The following is a 19157-nucleotide window of genomic DNA, read 5'->3' on the forward strand; positions in this document are numbered from 1 at the left end:
TGATCCATTCGTGTCTCTAATTTTACTATTGGTGTGTCTCTATGTTGTGGCGAGGTAAAACTCCTCGTAGTTGTTGCTGCTCCCGTTGAGTCTCTTCTGGTTTTCTCTCGAGTTTTTTTCTTTGCGGCGGCTTCGTCTAGTGTTTTGAATAACTTACATCTGGAAAGGAACGTTTGATTGGGTGTTGTTTTATTTCTGGAACTATATGGAGCAGAATTTTACACAAATGTCACTCATTGAGGAGGAGGATGTACCGTTTGAATTCTCGAATACTATATATGAGAGAGTTGAAGGCTCGAGTGGATTGGTGTTGATTGGGAAGTTTCTGACGGAGAGATCGATCAATTTTGCTACCATGAAATCGCGGTTGGCGGATATATTGATGCTGAAGAAAGGCGTGTGGATAACTGCAGTGGATACAAATCTTTTCTCTTTCGAATTTTTTCATAAAATCGACAGAGACCGTGTGTTAGATGGAAGGCTCTGGTCCTTTAATAATAAAATGTTGATTTTGGGGGAGTGCAATGTTGGTAAGGCTTCGGAATAAGTGGAGCTTGTGATGATGAATATCTGGGTGTAGGTGTATGGAATGCCTATAGGTTTTTTCTCAGAAGTTGTCGGCAAACGGATAGGAGAATTCATTGGCTGCTTCATGGAGTATGATACTACGAATTATTTTATGGCTCGAAGATTGGACTTCATGCGAATTAGGGTATCATTGGATGTTCAGAAGCCTTTGAAACGATGCAAACGGATTAAACGTTCGGATTCGAAAGATTCCTTTTTTCATATCAAATATGAAAGACTGTGTAATTTTTGTTTCCTTTGCAGTATCTTGGGGCATATGGAATGGTTCTATGATAATCTATTTCATACTAGGGGAATAAAGAGGGACTGGGGGAATCTAGCTTGTTGCTTAAGTCCATCGAGGGGGATCCTCTTTTATGTCTCATTGGCTTCGGGAGCCGATTATGGTGGATGAAGGGGTGTGGCGAGCAGCAATGGGTCTAACAGGATCGGCGGCCTCAAACTTGGGAATGAAAGCACTATGGGTAATGATGCAGTGGGGAAATCTGATGTTGATATGATATCAGGGGAGGAAGAGGAGATCGAGCTCCAAGAAGCAAGGAAACATATGCGAGAATGGGGGCATAATTCACGTCCAAGTATTACTGCAATGGAGAAATCTATAATGCAGAATACGGGAGAGCAATAGGAGCATGTGGTTTCTACAGCTCACCAGGATTCCACGGGTTCTATTGAAAAGGAAATGATAAGGTTCGGGGATCAGACCCGCCGATGCAAATGACTTGTTTAAGTTGGAACTGTTGGGGTCTCGGTAACCCTCGGGCAGTTCGGGTTCTAAGTGAGTTGATGAAAACTCAGAGATCGAAGTTGGTATTTCTTATAGAGACACTTGTGGATAATGGTCGTATGGAGGGTCTGAGATGTCAATTTGGGTTTTTAGGATGCTTTACATTGGATGCTAGAGGGCATAATGGTGGCCTTACAATGATGTGGAAGGATAGATATGAAGTTAGTATTTCTCCGACCATCATATTGAACTTGCTGTCAGGGATACGATAGTGGGAGATTGGCGGCTTGTCATTTTCTATGGTTATGTAGATAGAAATTAATAGTGTGAGTCTTGGGATTTACTTGGCAAGATTGTGAACTCTTCAATTATTCCTAACTACTTCTTCGGGGAATTCAATTGCATTTTGAGACTAAATGAGAAAAGAGAGGGTCCTAATTATCTGGCTTATTTAATCCACCGATTTACTAAAGTTGTCCGATCCAATGATCTTCATGAACTGTGTATGAGGGGTAGTCTGTTTACTTGGGATTGAGGGAGAGGTACTGATCACTGGGTCAATGAATGTTTGGACCGTGCATTTAGAACCGGGGGTTGGATGTCACATTTTACCAATTATCGGCTCACAAACTTAACGACATCCTATTCGGATCACACCCCACTACTTCTCGAAGTTGAGTATTGCCCGCCTATGAGTGGGAAGCGCCGCTTTCAGTTCGAGTCTGCCTGGATACTGGAAGATGGATTCAATGATGCTGTCAAAACTTGCTGACAGTCGACCCATTTTGCATCGCTCTCGATTTGGCTGGCTGCGTGCAGCTCGATGTTGGCTACGTGGGGGTCAAATTTTAAGAGTAGATTTATGAAGAATATTAGCAGGTATAAAAGATTATTAGAGAAGCTGCGAGATAAAATCGATCCTGATCCGGTGCTTCGGTTCTCGAGTTTCAGGGACAGACTAAATATCGTGTTAAAACAGGAAGCAGTTTACTAGAGTCAGCGGGCGAAAGCTCATTGGTTGAGGAAGGGGGATCGAAATACAAAGTACTTCCATGCATATGTCATGGATCGGAAAAAAGCAAGCCATATTGATAGATTGATCAACGTGAGGGGGGTGTCACGCAGGCGGAATAATCGGGTAAGTGTGCTATTGCTCTGGATTATTTCACAAATTTATTCTCTACATCCCCTTTGCCTAATTTTGTTGTTGTTAATATTTTCCCGCGCTTGGTGTCGGATGACATGAATTGTTTGTTAACTGCACCTTTTTTAAGGAATTTACTGTTAGGTTTGATTCAAAGTTTAATAATTAGTTATTTTGATTTCGTAGTTACGAAAAAATATTTAACATATTTTAATTAGTAGAGTTATTAAAATTAATATGTAATAAATAAATTATGGGTTATTGCAGTTAATAGCTACTAAATAGGTTAGTAGTTACTAAATATTCTGTTTTACTGACCCATATATAGAATTGTTGTTTATGGTTTAAAGAACAACCAACAACCAAAATCAATAATTAGAAACCCAATGGAGATGTAGATCCTCTAATTTTATTATTCTACTATTTATTTTATTTTTTTATTTCTATATGAAAAAACCCAATATTTACTACTACAATGTTCCAAATGCATCCAGATAAATCCATTGGCCCTGATGGTTTAAACCTGGGGTTTTCCAACATTTTTGGCCATATATTGGTCAGGAGATATTTTTGGCATGCTCAGGATGGTTGACACAAAACGAGTTCCCTGCTAACCTAAATAATCCTATCATTACTTTAATCCCTAAGTGTAAAAATCTGGTTCGAATGACTGAAGTTAGACCAATTTCCTTGTGTAATATGCTTTATAAGCTAGTTGCAAAGGTATTGGCCAATCGGTTGAAATGTGTTCTGCCTGAGGTTTTTCTGAAAGTCAATCTGCTTTTGTCCTCGGTTGTTCATTAATTGACAGTGTGCGAATTGTTTTTGAGTATATCTATTACATGAAGAGGAAGCAGAGGGGTGGGAAGGGTGAAGTGGCTTTGAAAATTGACATTAGCAAGGTCTATGACAGGGTGGATTGGGCCTTTTTGAAATCAGTATTACCGCATGGGGTTTAATGATCAATAGGTGGATTGGATGATGTTGTGTGATCATGTCACCTATGAGGTGAGTGTGAATCTGTAACTTGTTGGCCCTGTGTTGCCTGAGAGGGGCTTAAAACAGGGTGACCCACTTTCACCCTACTTGTTTATTGTTTGTCTAGAAGTCCTTTCCTATCTTAATTCTAAAGCTGAAGTGGATGGTTGGATTACAGGTTGTAAAGTTTGACCTAGGGCACCTAGCGTTTCTCATTTATTCTTTACAGATGATAGCTTCCTATTTTTCAGTGCCGCTGAAGCAGAATGCATACATATTTGTAATATACTACGGTCTTATGAGGCTATATCGAGACAGGCTGTGAATTTTAATAAACTAGATATCTATTTTAGTGTGAATGTTCAGGAAGAGACATAAGATATGATAAAGGGGCTTCTAGGAGTTCATGCGCCTCTCTATATGGGTAGGTACTTGGGGCTGCCCTCTTTGATAGGCAGATCAAAAAAGGCTTTTCTAAAGGATCGTTTGTTGAAACGGTTTAGCAGCTGAACTTATAAATTCTTATCGAGTGCGGTAAGGAAGTCCTCTTAAAATCAGTAGCTCAATCTTTGCCTACATTTTGCATGAGCACATTCTTATTTCCTAAGTCCATCTATGACAAACTATAAAAGATGAACTTGTTCTGGTGGGGTTCAAAGGAGAATGGGGACAGAAGGATACACTAGTGCAGTTCGGAGGGGTTAAGTGTAAGAAAGGAACGAGGAGGTATGGGATTTAGAAACTTGCATGATTTTAATCTTGCATTATTGGGAAAACAAGCATGGAAGCTTATTGAGAACTCAAATACGTTGGTTAGCCATTTGTTCAAAGCCAAATATTATACACAGGGATCTTTCATATCCTCTAAACTGGGCAATAATCCTAGTTTTGTTTGGAGGATCATATGGAGTTTGAGAAGAGTTCTTGAGAAAGGAGTAAGATAGAGAATTGGTAGCGGGGAAACAATCTCGGTTTGGAAGGACCCATGGTTACAATCCGATTCTAGCTGTTATGTAGTTTCAGTATGTACAGATAAAAGTCGTTCAACGGTTGTTGCTGGCTTGTTTATCCAGGGGTCGCGATTATAGGATAAGATAAAGTTAACAACATGGTTCTCCCCAGGGGATAGGGACATGATCCGCAAAATGGTTGTATCAACGTCAATCAGGGACGATTCGATATTGTGGCACTTCATGGCTAATGGCATGTATTCGGTGAAGTTGGGATATAGGAGACTAGAGACACTGCTGAATGAGGTGGTTTTAAACTCAGGGTGGCTTGTATTTGGATACTTAAAGTTCCTCTGAAGGTCCGTATGTTCATATGGGGGCTGTGTGCGAAATTTCTACCGCTCCGGGTTAGGCTAACTCGGAGGAATATACCTACATCTCTAGTATGTGTGGTATGCGGAATGGACATCAACACGGGTGGAATATATTCTCGGGATGCATGTTTGTTATGTCGTGTTGGCGGATTATTGATTTGTTGGCTCAAAGTTGGGAATGGGAATGGGTTGAGGATTGGGTCCTAAATATGCTGGAGTTAGAAATGTTGGAGGTGGCAAGTAGGCGTGCGGTGGTGCTATGGGCCATTTGGAGTCATCATAATGCTAAATTATGGTCGGACTTGTTGGTCCTTTGTGAGATAGAATTAGTTCCAAAGGGGGGGGGGATGAATGGAACTATTAGGTTAATTTAATTCTTTTTGAATTTTCTCACTTCTAGTTTACTAGCACAGCACAGAGGCAAGCTTGGAATCAGAAGCAAGTTCCGTTTACTGAGTTAGTCAGTTAATAGAGCCTGATTCTGCTTCTGATCGTACTACACAGAAGATAGCTCACACAGATGAGCTTTTGTTGAAGACTTAAGGTTATATGATATATTGATGCGCAATAGTCGGAACCGTTCCTTATGAGATTAATTTTAGAGCAAGCAATTATCAGAAGTAAGTAAAGGAAAGGGTTAGATAAAAGTTACTCAGCGATTTATACTGGTTCGGCCTCCTGCCTACATCCAGTCCCTATAATACCTTCTTTTGGGTTTTAATCCACTAATGCACTCTTTCCACGATAGAGTACAAACCTTTACAATAGATACAAAGATTCTGTAAAGTAACTTTCTTTACACTCCACACTCAGCTATTTATCACTCTCACATGTTTACTTAAGACCGAGGTAAATAGAAGAGCTTCCGATCCTTTTTACTATTGATGATTTTTGTTCTAAGAACTAGAACATAGATTTAATCACTATCTCTCAAAATGTATTACACGAATATAAACTATGAATGTGTATTTTTGCTTTTGCTCTTTTGCTTAATTGGTTGAATCTTTAGATTTCTCATTGATGATCAAGTGTTGGAGGGAGCTTTTGTGGGGCTTTTATAGTGGAGCTTGAAGACAGAACCTTTTGGATTTAGAAAAGACAGTTGGAGGGAAAACGACTCCTATCGCTTTCATCTTCTGTCTTCTGCTTTAAAAAGTTTGTTATATACTTCTATCTCTTTGAGTCGCGCACACTTCTGACTTATGCTTCGGCAGACTAATGGTTTGTGCATTTATGGCAAACAATAGAAGTTGTTGGTGGGGACAAACTTTCTGTTGCTTGTACTGCTTTCTCTTTTAGGATGTGTTGTGTCAGACACAGAGTCAATGCCAACGTTTCTTGTCTTCCAGCTCCATTGCTTCTAGGCCTTTCTTGCTTCTAGATTATTCCAGATTTCGGGCCAGAACCAAGGCTTTTGGCCTTTCTTTTATTTAAGGCCTTTTGTGATTTCTAGTTTTATCTTATAGTTCAACACAACACTTAGCAAAATTATTAGCATAAAGCATATAAATATTTAACTTTGCATTTAAATATTTTTGGGAATCTAATTATATAGTTATTTTTGTTAGAATTAAAATACCCTGTGGAATTTGTGTTTCAATAGGAATCAATAGTCAGTGTAGAGGTTACTATCTGATGGGCTGAGCATATTGCTGCTGAGTGGTGGGAGGATCATTCTAAATCGAATCGACAACAAATGGCCCCATCAGAATCCGATAATCGTGGATGGTAGCCGCTGCCTATAGGGTGGTTCAAATGCAACATTGATGCTGCTATGTTTACTGAAACTGACGAATGTGGCGCGTGATAGCTTGGGAGGTTTCGTGGCGTGCTGTAGCAGTATTCAGTAGGGCCTTTCTTCCATTCTGTTGGCTGAGGCGATGGCTCTTTGGAAGACGATAAAATGGTGTGGTACGTTATCGTTGCACAATATTATTTTTGAAACGGATGCGAAGAGTGTTTCAAAAAGGATCCATTCCGCACAAGTTGGTCAATCAGAGATTGGAGGAGTGATCAAGGATATTCACACATTATTAATAGAACGCCTGGATTTTTCAGTGGCTTTTGTCCCCAGATTTCACGAACGGTGCGGCTCATTCTATGACCCTTCATCCACGTTCCAATACTATTTTTTCAGTGATTCTTGTATTCCTAGTTATTACTGAGAGTCTCTCTACTCTTACTATTAGTAAATGTAACCATACTTAATAGTTTTAATGATAAAATAATAAATAATGAGTGAATATGATATTGGAGATGATATGTATTTGTCACTCCTCAAATCACTAAACATTTGTTTGGGAGTAGATAGATTAGCGAGGGTGAGAGTTAGAGGAAGCGATGGAATGAGAGGGGAAGTGATGAAAATGAAGGTTAAGATTTAACTTGTTTGAGAGTTGATGGAATATGTAAATGAAAGTTAAAAAGTTAATTTTCATTAAAAAGTTTCCATTATTCACATTAACCTTCATTTTAGAGGTTAGGATACAGAGTTAATGAGAGTAAAACGTTAACTCACATTAACCTTCGTTTACTCTCAACAAAAAATTTCAAACAAAGTTAATTTAAAATTTTACATTTTGTATTTCCATTAAACTCCTACAAATGAGCGCTAAAAGTCAATTGTTTATATTATTTTTAGAAAGATGACTAAGAGTCGCTTGGAGATACTTTGAGGAGTATGGTTAGAAATGAAATATATTTTGATACTCTTAAATGACTAAGAGTTAATTGTTTATATTATTTTTAGCGAATGAACTAAGAATCTCTTAGAAATGCGAGCTAATAGATTGTAAAAACTCCAAAAGATCAATAGATCATTTTAAGCAAATTTAAGCCGCCAATAAATCATTATATAAGCAAGTTTGGGAGGCTTAAAGATTATTATTTTTAGGGAAAATTACAAAATTGGATCAAATGGGAGACCCATTTATATATTTAACTCATTTACTCAACCTATTACATATCTAGACTATGTTTGTGTGACTTTCCCAAAATACCCTTAATATATATATATATATATATATATATATATATATATATATAACACTTAGAAAACTTTCCCCATTTCGTCTTTCACCCTCCCGTCTGACTTCGCAGATTTCGCATATTGCGAAATTTGCGAAGACAGTGTTTGGTTTATTAGATGATTTCAATTCGCAGATTTCGCAATGTGTGAAGTTTGAACGTGTTTTTGCGAAGCGGTATATAACAAAAGAAAGACACAACAACAAGAGATTCCAATATTAAAACCATAACATTATCAAAATTTACAACAAGATTGCCACAATAAACTCCTAACTAATCATTTCAAAGTGAACATGACGAATCTGGATGGAAATTTCTCCCTGTATTGGAAGTCCAAACCTTTTGGGATGAGAAATGGAAGTCCAGACCTTTTGGGATGGATGTTTCCCATCGTGCACATCAAGATTGTCATAATAAAACTTCTAACTAATCATTTTAAAGTGAATGTGACGAATCTGGATGGGAATTTCTCCCTATATCAGAAGGAAAGTCATCCCATCTGCACCCCAGTACACCGCCTTCATGCGGTATGTTATGTATTCAACCACCTTCAGAAAAATTTAATCGTGTTAGGTAGAAAAAAGGAAGATTTGGCTTCGCAAAATGAGGATTCGCGAAGTATGCGAATATAAATGTGCAAGAAAGAAGATGATTTTACTTCACGAAACGATGATTTCACAAAGTCTGCGAGGAGAAATATGACGCTTTGACTTCGCGAAACGATGATTACGCGAAGTCTGTGAGGGAAAAATCATGAACTTTTCCCTCGCAGACTCCGCGTAATCATCGTTTCGCGAAGTAAAATCGACACCTTTCAGGATCTTTCTCCTTGCAAACATTCGCGAAAATGGAATACGCTAAGTGAATTTCTGGAAAAAACGCAGAGAAAACAGTAGATACTTACATTTTTCGTGCCTTTCACCATTAAAATCGACAATAACCATCTGATAAACTAGGAAAAACGATGAAAATAACGTAGAATAACAATTGCTTTGAACCGTACAAGAAGAAAGAAACCAAAAGACGAGCAGAAACAAGAAGATGAAGAACCATAACGTCGTTTTCTAGCAATAGGAAGATGAAGGATCAAGAGAGGAAGAGAGGAAGAAGAGAAAGAATGGTGATGAAGAGAAATGATGCAGATTTCTCGAAATATAAAAGAAGAAATGAAGATCAAAGGTCTGGGAAGAGAAACCGTTCGCGTAAGGAAGAGAAAGGGGAAGAGGGAAGATGAAAGATTAAGGGTATTATGGGAAAGTCACAAAAAAAGTCTAGATATATAGTAGGTTGAGTAAATTGGTTAAATATGTAAATGTGTCTCCCATTTAACCAAGTTTTATAATTTTTCCTTATTTTTAAGACTACTTTGGATAAAAAAAAAATGAATTTAATGAATGTTAAATTATCTCTATAAATTATATTATTATGTCAGAAATTGATAGGTTTATCAATTCTATTTCTATCAGGATTGAACTAATTTTCTTAATTTTAATTAATTTGATTTTTAAAAGAAAATTTATAAAACTGATCTAATAAAAATGTTCATTTATATTTTTAGACCAATATATATATATATATATATATATATATATAGGGGTGAGATCCAGTGTGACAAGGGCTTAAGTTGTGACAATGAGCTTATTGTGTGACATAACAAAACTACGTAGTTTTGATGATAATTAAAAAGGGCAAGGTGGCAAATTGGTAAATAAAATGAAAAAGAGGATAGAGAAAATTGTTTTATTTCTTTTCTTTAAAATACATTTTCCCGACATCTCTAACATCGTTTTTTGAAAAATTTTATACTATTAGACTCGTCTAAATTAGACGGTCATTTTAAGATCCCTGAAGCTCAAGTAAAAAAATTTCCGGTGAACGGAATCCGGGTGGGCGTTTTCCGGTGAGAAACAAAAAGGCCCAGAAAATTCTCAAAAAATTCCAGAAAATGTAAAACATTATTCTAAGAAACTTTAATTCTTGGGTCAAAACATGATTTCTTACGGTTTAGTCCCAACAAATTATTGAAGCATGTAAAATGGATAAAATTAAGGAAAAGTAAGAAATCCCGCTTCGGCCCAAGAATTAAAGTTTCTTAGAATAATGTTTTACATTTTCTGGAATTTTTTGAGAATTTTGCTGGGCACTTTTTTTCTCGCCGGAAAACGCCCACCCGGATTCCGTTCACCGGAAATTTTTTTACTTGAGCTTCAGGGATCTTAAAATGACCGTCTAATTTAGACGAGTCTAATAGTATAAAATTTTCCGAAAAACAAGGTTAGAAATGTCGAGAAAATGTATTTTAAAGAAAATAAATAAAACATTTTTCTGTTGGAACAATGCAAGTATTATGTTGGAACAAATGGTACACTGATTTGGAACAAATGGTACACTGATTTGGAACAATGTAAGTAGGATAAAAAACGTGCCCAGAAAATTATCAAAAAATTCAAAAACATGTAAAACATCATTTTAAGAAACTTTAATTCTTGGCTCAAATCGAAATTCCTTACAGTTTTGACCCAATAAATTGTTGAAGCATGTAAAATGGATAAAATTAAGGAACAAGTTTTATTGGGACTAAACCGTAAGAAATCCCGCTTCGACCCAAGAATTAAAGTTTCTTAAAATAATGTTTTATATTTTTTGGAATTTTTTTAAAATTTTCTGGGCACTTTTTGTCTTGCCAGAAAACGCCCACTCGGATTCCGTTCACCAGAATTTTTTTTACTTGAGCTTCAGGGATCTTAAAATGACTGTCTAATTTAGACGAGTCTAATAGTATATCATTTTTCGAAAAACGAGGTTAGAAATGTCAGAAAAATGTATTTTAAAGAAAAGAAATAAAACAATTTTCTGTTGGAACAATATGAGTATTATGTTGGAACAAATGGTACATTGATTTGGAACAACGTAAGTAGGACAAAAAACTTGTCCAGAAAATTATCAAAAAATTCCAAAACATGTAAAACATTATTTTAAAAAACTTTAATTCTTGGCTCAAAGCGAGATTCCTTACAGTTTTTACCCAACAAATTGTTGAAGCATGTAAAATGGATAAAATTAAGAAAAAATTTTTATTGGGACTAAAACGTAAGAAATCTCGCTTCGACCCAAGAATTAAAGTTTCTTAGAATAATGTTTTACATGTTCTGGAATTTTTTGAGAATTTTCTGGACACTTTTTTTCTTGCCAGAAAACGCCCACCCGGATTCCGTTCACCGGAATTTTTTTTACTTGAGCTTCATGGATCTTAAAATGACCGTTTAATTAAGACGAGTCCAACGGTATAAAATTTTTTGAAAAACAATTTGGAAAAGTCGGAAAAATGCATTTTAAAGAAAAAAAATAAAACAATTTTCTCTTTCATTTTATTTACAAATTTGCCACCTCCTTTTGGGTAATTACAAAATTGATCTTTGTCACACAATAAGGCTTGTCACACCATAAGAGATGTATCACACCTGATCTCTCCTCTATATATATATATATATATATATATATATATATATATATATATATATATATATATATAAAATTAAACTAGACTCTTCTAACACATTTATGAATGACCCGATTGGAGCTAATCATCTGCTGTCCTGGCTCATAATTAAATGTGCGGAGGTTAGAGATCGGGATTGGGATATTCGGTTTGTTCAAACTTACAGGGAAGGGAACCAAGCTGCTGATTCGCTGGCGAACTACGCAGGTGCACTCTTATTGGGCTATCACGAGTGTGGTAGGCCTCCTGCAGACCTTTAGGATATACTCTTCGCGAACAACAGTGGCCGAGCACTTTCACGGAAAGTCATAGTTACTCAGTTGATGTATTAATTCCTGTTTTTTTTATTTTTTTCTGTTTTTCTTCTTATTTTTGTCTGGACTTACTGCCTTCCAACTCTAAAAAAAAAATAAAAAAAATTAACAACACATTGTCATTGCATTACCAACATCTTACCATTTTATTATAAAATAGACATATTGGAACCACAAAATACACACATAGTGGATCAAATATTACATAAAACATACATGAACATAATTCTACCTATAGTTTCAACTACTAAACATCAAGAATCAACATACTTGCAACTACACGCATAATTAATTCTACCTCATTTCTATTAAATTTAACTTTAATTCGGAGAATATCTGCTGTCCCAATTGCAGTGTCCCTTTCTATGTTCCTCTCCTAAAAAGTGGCCCATTTTAATTATGTGGATCTTTTGACTCATAAAATATATTATTTTAATTAAAAGGACCACTTTTTGTGAGAGGGATATGGAAGGGACCACCGAAACAGGGACACAAGATTTTCTCCCAATTCTCGTTAAACATCCTTGAAACTACTAAACTGCCATTTCTTTTTTTTTTTGAAACCAAACTAAACTGCCATTTCTTGTCAAGCGTTTGCTCAAATTTTCAAGTCCTCAACAACAGAATTTAATTGACTAAGCTTCTTTTTCTTTTTCAGTTCATCAACCTTCAATTGGAGAAAATTCACAAGTATCAAGATGACTACAAATGAGGCCAACAAGAATTCAAATTCTAGAAATTTCTTGTTCCTACCAAAACAAAAATAAAATAAACAAATAACCGTTGGATCAAAATACTCAAAGTCCATCTGACGGCGTAGATTGAAATTAGAGGTTATTTGATTAGCCATCTCTTTAGAATTCATAAAACCACACCCTCATTCAATTTGGGGCACTCTTCTTATCCCTCCATTTCCGCTCCAACTCCTCCTTGCTTCAATGGCCACTGTCCTCAGAACGCCCCCATTGAAGGCGCCACTTCCGCCACGGCTGAGTGCCACTCTCACCGCCAACACTGTTTCTTTAAATTCGCCCAACCAATTTTGCCTCTCATTTAGACATAGAAGCATTAGCACCAAATCTTTCTCAAGTGGTTCTTTCCAGTTCGCTACCAGATTCTCCCCCCGGTTCGGAAGGTTCCTTCCTTTCGCTTCTCAAGGCGAAACTGAGACTGAGCAACAGATTGAGGAACCAGAAATTAAGGTTTTGCTCCAATAACTTAAACGTACTTTTTTTGTACTCATTTTAGGATATCTCCTAGGGCTATTTAAGCTGGGTTTATTTTTAGGTTGGTGTAGTAGCTAATGAATTACTGTTTCCTTTCGGTTTGTTTTCTTCTATTGTAGTGCTTTAATTTGGTGACAATTTAGCTGAGAAATGGGGATTGAATTTGGAATGGTAATCGTTTCTTAGTTTTTCTGTGTGCGCGATACTAAACCTTCAACTAAATTGGTAAGCTAAATTGCAAAAAAAAAAAAAAAAAAAAAAAAAAAAATTGGAAATAACTCGATGAAGGTCCTAGGTTTTAAACGAGATGGAAGTAAAAAATCTAGATTGGCTCCGAAATTTTAGATTTTGATTAAATTGGCTACTGACAAAACTATGGGAAGCTGTTATTTTGGGAATAAATGATAGAAGTGACCCCGGAGGTTATGGGAGGATAGTTAATTGGGATTATTGATAAACTCGGCATATTTACTTAAACAGTAGGTCCAAGGAGGATTGCCTAACATTTACTAATGATATCATTATGTATCCTCACTAACTAGCCAAGTCAGGATATCTTAACAGGGAGCGTTATGAATTCTTAATCTATAGTGTTCCACTTTATTGTAGTTTTATCCCTTGTTTTCTGTGAGTGTAGCCTTGTAAATTTCAAACATGGGCTATTTGGCATTGCTTTTTAAGGAGCTGTGAAGACTCTTTTAATAAATTTCTACTAGTTCTGTGCGGTTTATGATGTCATTCTTTTTCTTTTCTGGGTTCGTGGACTAATAGGATGGGATTGGGGCATGCAGGAGTATAATAGAAACTTTGCTATGCTTGTTAAGCAGAAGTCTATCATCTCTGGAAGTTTATTTTTGTGAAATTGATACCACTTCCTAATTTCATTTTTGGTCTTGCATCCTTCCTCCTATCTAGGTTCATTCTTAGGTTGGAAGGATGCAAAATACTCCTGATAGTACTGGATGTTTGCGAAATTAGGAAACTGCTAACAGTTACGTTAATGCACTCACAGAAACTATTTCAGTAATATTTCTTTGGATTTCATAGACTTCTTCCATATGGTAGTACTAGTAGTGATGGGTTGATTACACTAGCTATGCTTAGCACCATTGCATTACCTGAACTACGATTTCCCTCTGTTGTCTGTAATTCATGCAGTAAATGCAATATTTTTGAAATTTAGCATGTCTGCTTCCTGGAATAATGGTGGCTTGTGGTTCTGGTGGACATATATGGCATTTATTCAGATGTCTTCAACGATGCAGATTAGTCAATAAGAAATAAATTTGTGCAATGAGAGTTGACCTAGCATAAGAAACCAAGAAAACATTGTTGAAGAATTCAGAGCATAACTCGTGGATTCCAGATAAAATAAAGATGAATAAAAGATTTATGTGGATGCCCCCTATCAAGCTGGATTATTTCAGTTATTCTGAATTTATCCATTCTAGTTTTTCACTCTGAGAACTTTATGGTTTATGCAATATGTTTATAGATTTCCAAAAATGTTAGGGCTTAGCATGAAAATATAAGACTTTATTAGGTTTGTTCCTATATCTCTTGAACGTGTAAATGTCTGGGGAATTGGCTAGGTCTGTAGCAATATGTCGTATTGTGATATCTGCCCTATTAAGCTGTTAATGGTGTTTTTGCTTGGTATTCGGGGTCATGTTGTCTCAATCTCTATATGTTGATATCCATCCACTCATTATTGGCATTATTCATCTTTTTTCCTTATACTATAGAGTTTTTATATAGAGCTTTGTCAATAATATTAATTGTTTTACAAGCATAGTAATTTATTTATTTAAAAGTATAGGTTAAAAAAGTAGAGTAAATAATAATTTTGGAGATGGGTATGTGATCCAAATAAAAACTGTTCAATCAGCTATCGGTTTATGAGAGAGTTATAAACAGCTGTGAAGCATTCCAACAACTAACAACTATTGTTGGAGCTGATTTTCTGTAGGTTTTTTGTAACAGGACTCTGCAGATGGTGCTGTTGAGGTGGAAGATGATGCTGTTGAGGAGTCAGAAGAGAGTGCCAGTGTTGCTGTTGATGCAGAGGAAACAACTTCTTCAATCACTGCAGCTTCACTGCGGTCCTACAGAGAAGCTTTGGCAAGTAATGATGAATCTAGAATTGCTGAGATAGAATCTTTTCTCAAATCTGTTGAAGATGAGAAAGTGGAACTGGAAATGAAGGTTGCAAGTTTGACTGAAGAACTGTCAGTAGAAAAAGACCGGGTTATCAGGATCAGTGCAGACTTTGACAATTTCCGGAAGAGGACTGAGAGGGAAAGGCTTTCATTAGTAACAAATGCCCAAGGGGAAGTAGTGGAGAATTTCCTGCCTGTTCTGGATAATTTTGAGAGAGCTAAATCTCAACTAAAATTGGAGACTGAAGGAGAAGAGAAGATCAATAACAGCTATCAGAGTATATACAAGCAATTTGTAGAAATTCTAGGTTCAATTGGTGTTGTCCCTGTGGAGCCAATAGGGAATAACTTTGATCCAATGGTGAGTTGCTCAACTTTGACTGTTAGTTTATGCTAATAATGGCCGCTATAGAAAAGAAATTGTTATTATGGTTACATGGTAGACATTTCCTTTCAGTTTTCAGTAAAGAGTTCTCTCCTGTGCACGCTATGTTAGCAGAATAGAAAATTCTGCACTTTGATGGAGAAACTTGAAAAGTGAAAGGTTTAGTTAGATTAACCTGAAGATGAAACATGTCATTTCCTTCAAATATAGGGATTATGACCCTTAGTTTGATCACTAGACAATTTTGCTGACTAATGGAACCCATCTGAACAATTATCATTGCCCTCCCTTATTAATTGGCAAAATGACTGGTCACATTGATCATTGGTTTAATGCAGGGGAAGTACCGAGTTGGCTCAAAACTCAGTCAAGTACTTGACGATATGTTACAAACATTTGATCAAGTTTCTTCAGGTTTTATGAAGAAATGGACACGCTTTTAACTCAAACCAAGTACCAGTCTTTGACTGAAGCGAGCCAACTCGGTGAGTTATACTAGTAACAAACAGTGTCTAATACAAATAACAATGCCGCTGTGCTTTTCATCTAGTTGTAACCTTGAAAATGGTAGGCAGTGGTAAAGCTAGGTAGCGTTGAGAATGATATTTACTGGATGCATATGTTATAAACTTGGGGTCCGTTAAAGTCAGTGCATCCTTCAAACAGTAGCTTTTATTTTCATGTGACAGTTGCACGAAGCAATTATGCGAGAAGATTCAACAGAATATGAAGAAGGTATTGTTCTGGAGGAATTTCGGAAAGGTTTTAAACTTGGAGACAGGCTCTTGCGGCCATCAATGGTGAAAGTATCAGCCGGTCCAGGTCCAGCAAAACCGGAAAAAGCAGAGTCATCAGCAGAAGCTGAGAATGCTAGTGAAGCTAGTGATGAGGCAGTAGATGCAGAACCAGAGTCTGTTTGAAAAGATAAGATACCCACAGCCTTGACTCAAAGTTTTGTAAAAGCACAAGCTATATTATTGTTGTGATACCAATAGGGATTTTGTGAAACGTGATTGCTGCAGATGAGATATTACTTGTCATTTAAATAGAGAACTGATTTTGCGGATAATTCCTCAAAATAATACATTTTGAAGAATTGTTTTGTAATGTGATTTCAAAAGGTTTACCAAAGTAATGTTATTTTTGAATTTAGAAGTGGAAAATTTAAAGAAAACTATGAAGAACACAGCAATTGCAGTACTCTGATTTTCTGTTTGCTGATACTTTTTTTTATAATGTGTTTGATGAATATGAGCGAGATATGATATATATGTAGTAATTTTCAATTCTTATAATTCACAAGAGTCGAGTATCTGTGCTCTATGTGCCTTGCAAGTTTTTCATGGAGGTTTCCAATCTTTTTCTCTAATTACTCCTTTTCTTCTTCTCTGCACTTCTGGGCTATGGATATTAAAGAAAATCTGAATTGTATATCCATTGATGAAATTGGCTTTGTTTGTTACAAGGAGGATTTTGATTATCATCTTTGATGTCTTGCTGGAAAAATCCTAATCCGCCTGTAAATCCAACGATCCAATGGCTTTTAAGCAGTGTTATCAAATGGCTTTTAAGCAGTGTTATCAAACTCGAACCTCTCAGGAACCAGACAGACCTAATCCGGATCATATTGGGTTTTTAAAATGCAATAACTCAACAAAAATTGGAGTCAACTATGACTTGGGGTTTCAATCTGGAATCAGAGTGACTTTGGTTTTTTATTTTCATTTTTCTAAAATTAATTGAAAACATACGTTTTCGACCAGTATCAAAGAAACAATTTTTTTTTTCTTGAATGAAATAAAATCCATGAGAATGATGAAGATGATTGTTTGAATAATGAGAAAAATAATTGATTGTGACTTTTTAAGTACAATTTGTATTATATTCTAGATTTTAGTTTAATACATTATTTATATTGAAATATATTTTTATTGTATTAAAATATTGGTTTTATCTTATTTATAAATTTTGTTTTATATTCGGTCAGTTTCTGACGACATTACTTTTAGAAGTACGATAGATTACTGGCAAGCGGTTAAAGGAGTTGATTTTACTAAAACTAGTAAGAGCAACTCTAGTGGTCTTATTTTGGACCAATTTGTAATTTTCAGGGAGTCTCCAACCAGTAGAAGGGAAGGCTGGAGACTCCCCAAATCCTAGCAGGTCGCTCAATCCAGCGACCTGCTTGGAAAAAAAATGCTACTTCATATATTAAGAACAAAACATGCAATTGTGATACACTTACTTGTGGTATGAAGGAAAAAATTGGAGCGTGAGTATCAATCCCGTAAATTGACGCGTGAAACTTTTGAAAAGGCAAAGAAAGTGGCCGACAACATAACCTGCAGTGGCCATGTTGCTATATTTTAATTGAAATTGGTTCAAAATTTGTTGATGAGCCAATTTATTAATAGTATATTATTTTGTCTTTTTCAGGTTTCATATGTATATATAAACTGAACGGTAATATTTGGAATTTCAAATTTTTTTTTTATACATATGATATCAACGGTAACATAACGGTAATATTTTATTTTTACTATAAAACATCTCATTTAACCCATAAAAATCACATTCAATCTAAAAACCATCTTCCACTCTTAATATATTTTTATACAATGGATTCCAATGATGAATACAGTCAATATTATTCTTACGTTCCAAATTCTCAAAACGTAGCGAATCCAAATTCCCAAAACCCGACCCCAACTACTTATAATTCTCAAAGTTCTCCAATCCGACCTATTCCACGTAATTTTCAATATGATCCTAATATGTCATATGCTTCGAGTCCTCCCATTCACTATAATCCCGACGGTTACTTCCCTCCTGTAAATGCAGCAGGTAATCGGCCAATGATGTCGGGATACTTTTCTCGTATCCCGTATCCTCAAGAACCATATATGGTTCCTGAAAATATGAGAAGAGACAACTTTGGATCGTCCACCATGCCAGATGAATCTCCGAACACCGGTTCCGTTGCCGAGTCTGAAGTTCCAATAGTTCAGGAACCAAATGCAAACAATCAAAAATCAACGAAAATGAAGTGGACCAATGTACGTGATGTACATTTATGCCAGAGTTGGTTGATAATAACCACAGATCCAATTGTGGGCACAGATCAAGCGAGAAGGGATTATTGGAAGAAAATTGCAGGTTACTATAATCAATGGAAGAAGGAAGGTCCTGATGTGAATGACCAAATAGCTTCATGTCATTGGTACAAAATTAGTAAGGATGTATCTGCTTTCCATGGAGCATACACTACCATTAGGGGTAGCCATCCAAGCGGTCACGATGAAACACAGGTAATTAGTAAGGCCAATGAGCTATTTACTCAGAGATGTAATAAAAAAAATTACTTATATGCATTGTTGGGAAATCCTCAAAGGACAGCCTAAGTGGCATGAGTTTTCAGATAAAAACAAGTGCTTTCCACATGCTAATGACCCGAAATGAATATGTTACAAACAAAGGCATGAGAGCGCACAGAAAGATGTTGAACGAGCATTTGGGGTACTTCAAGCCCGGTTTGCAATAGTACGTGGACCAGCACGTACTTGGCATAAAAAAAACTTCACGATATTATGGATGCTTGTGTAATATTACATAACATGGGTGTTGAAAATGAGAGACACACTTACTCAAGAAACTTTCCAACTGAGGAATTTTCTGAGCCCATAGTTTCTGATGACATTCAACATGGGCCTGTTCCGGATTTTGCTGCTTATCTCGCAAGGGATTTACAAATCCGCGATAGAAACATGCACGGTCAACTAAAATTGG

At 36.2% G+C, this 19157-nt stretch overlaps 1 protein-coding gene across 2 annotated transcripts; it reads left to right on the forward strand.

Annotated features, from left to right (window-relative positions):
• Positions 1-12459: 12459 nt before the first annotated feature.
• On the forward strand, positions 12460-16636 carry LOC136206535 (uncharacterized). 2 transcript variants are annotated; one of them, XM_065997619.1, is made up of 4 exons: positions 12460-12803; positions 14811-15347; positions 15710-15856; positions 16061-16200. In XM_065997619.1, exons 1-3 carry the CDS (start codon positions 12540-12542, stop codon positions 15812-15814), a joined length of 906 nt encoding a protein of 301 aa, XP_065853691.1. In that variant the 5' UTR covers positions 12460-12539; the 3' UTR covers positions 15815-15856; positions 16061-16200. The 2 variants fall into 2 exon arrangements, with proteins under 2 accessions (XP_065853691.1, XP_065853690.1); XM_065997618.1 differs by lacking the exon at positions 15710-15856 and having other exon boundaries at positions 12462-12803; positions 16061-16636.
• The last annotated feature ends 2521 nt before the right edge of the window (positions 16637-19157 follow it).

This window comes from Euphorbia lathyris, chromosome 9, assembly GCF_963576675.1.
Source record: "Euphorbia lathyris chromosome 9, ddEupLath1.1, whole genome shotgun sequence".
Classification (NCBI taxonomy): Eukaryota; Viridiplantae; Streptophyta; class Magnoliopsida; order Malpighiales; family Euphorbiaceae; genus Euphorbia; species Euphorbia lathyris.

Coding starts and splice junctions, on each gene's coding strand:
- LOC136206535 (XM_065997618.1), top strand. CDS start 12,540: ATGGCCACTGTCCTCAGAACGCCCCCATTGAAGGCGCCACTTCCGCCA. Junction 12,804..14,810: donor TTGAGGAACCAGAAATTAAG/GTTTTGCTCCAA, acceptor TTTTTGTAACAG/GACTCTGCAGATGGTGCTGT. Junction 15,348..16,060: donor GGAATAACTTTGATCCAATG/GTGAGTTGCTCA, acceptor TTCATGTGACAG/TTGCACGAAGCAATTATGCG.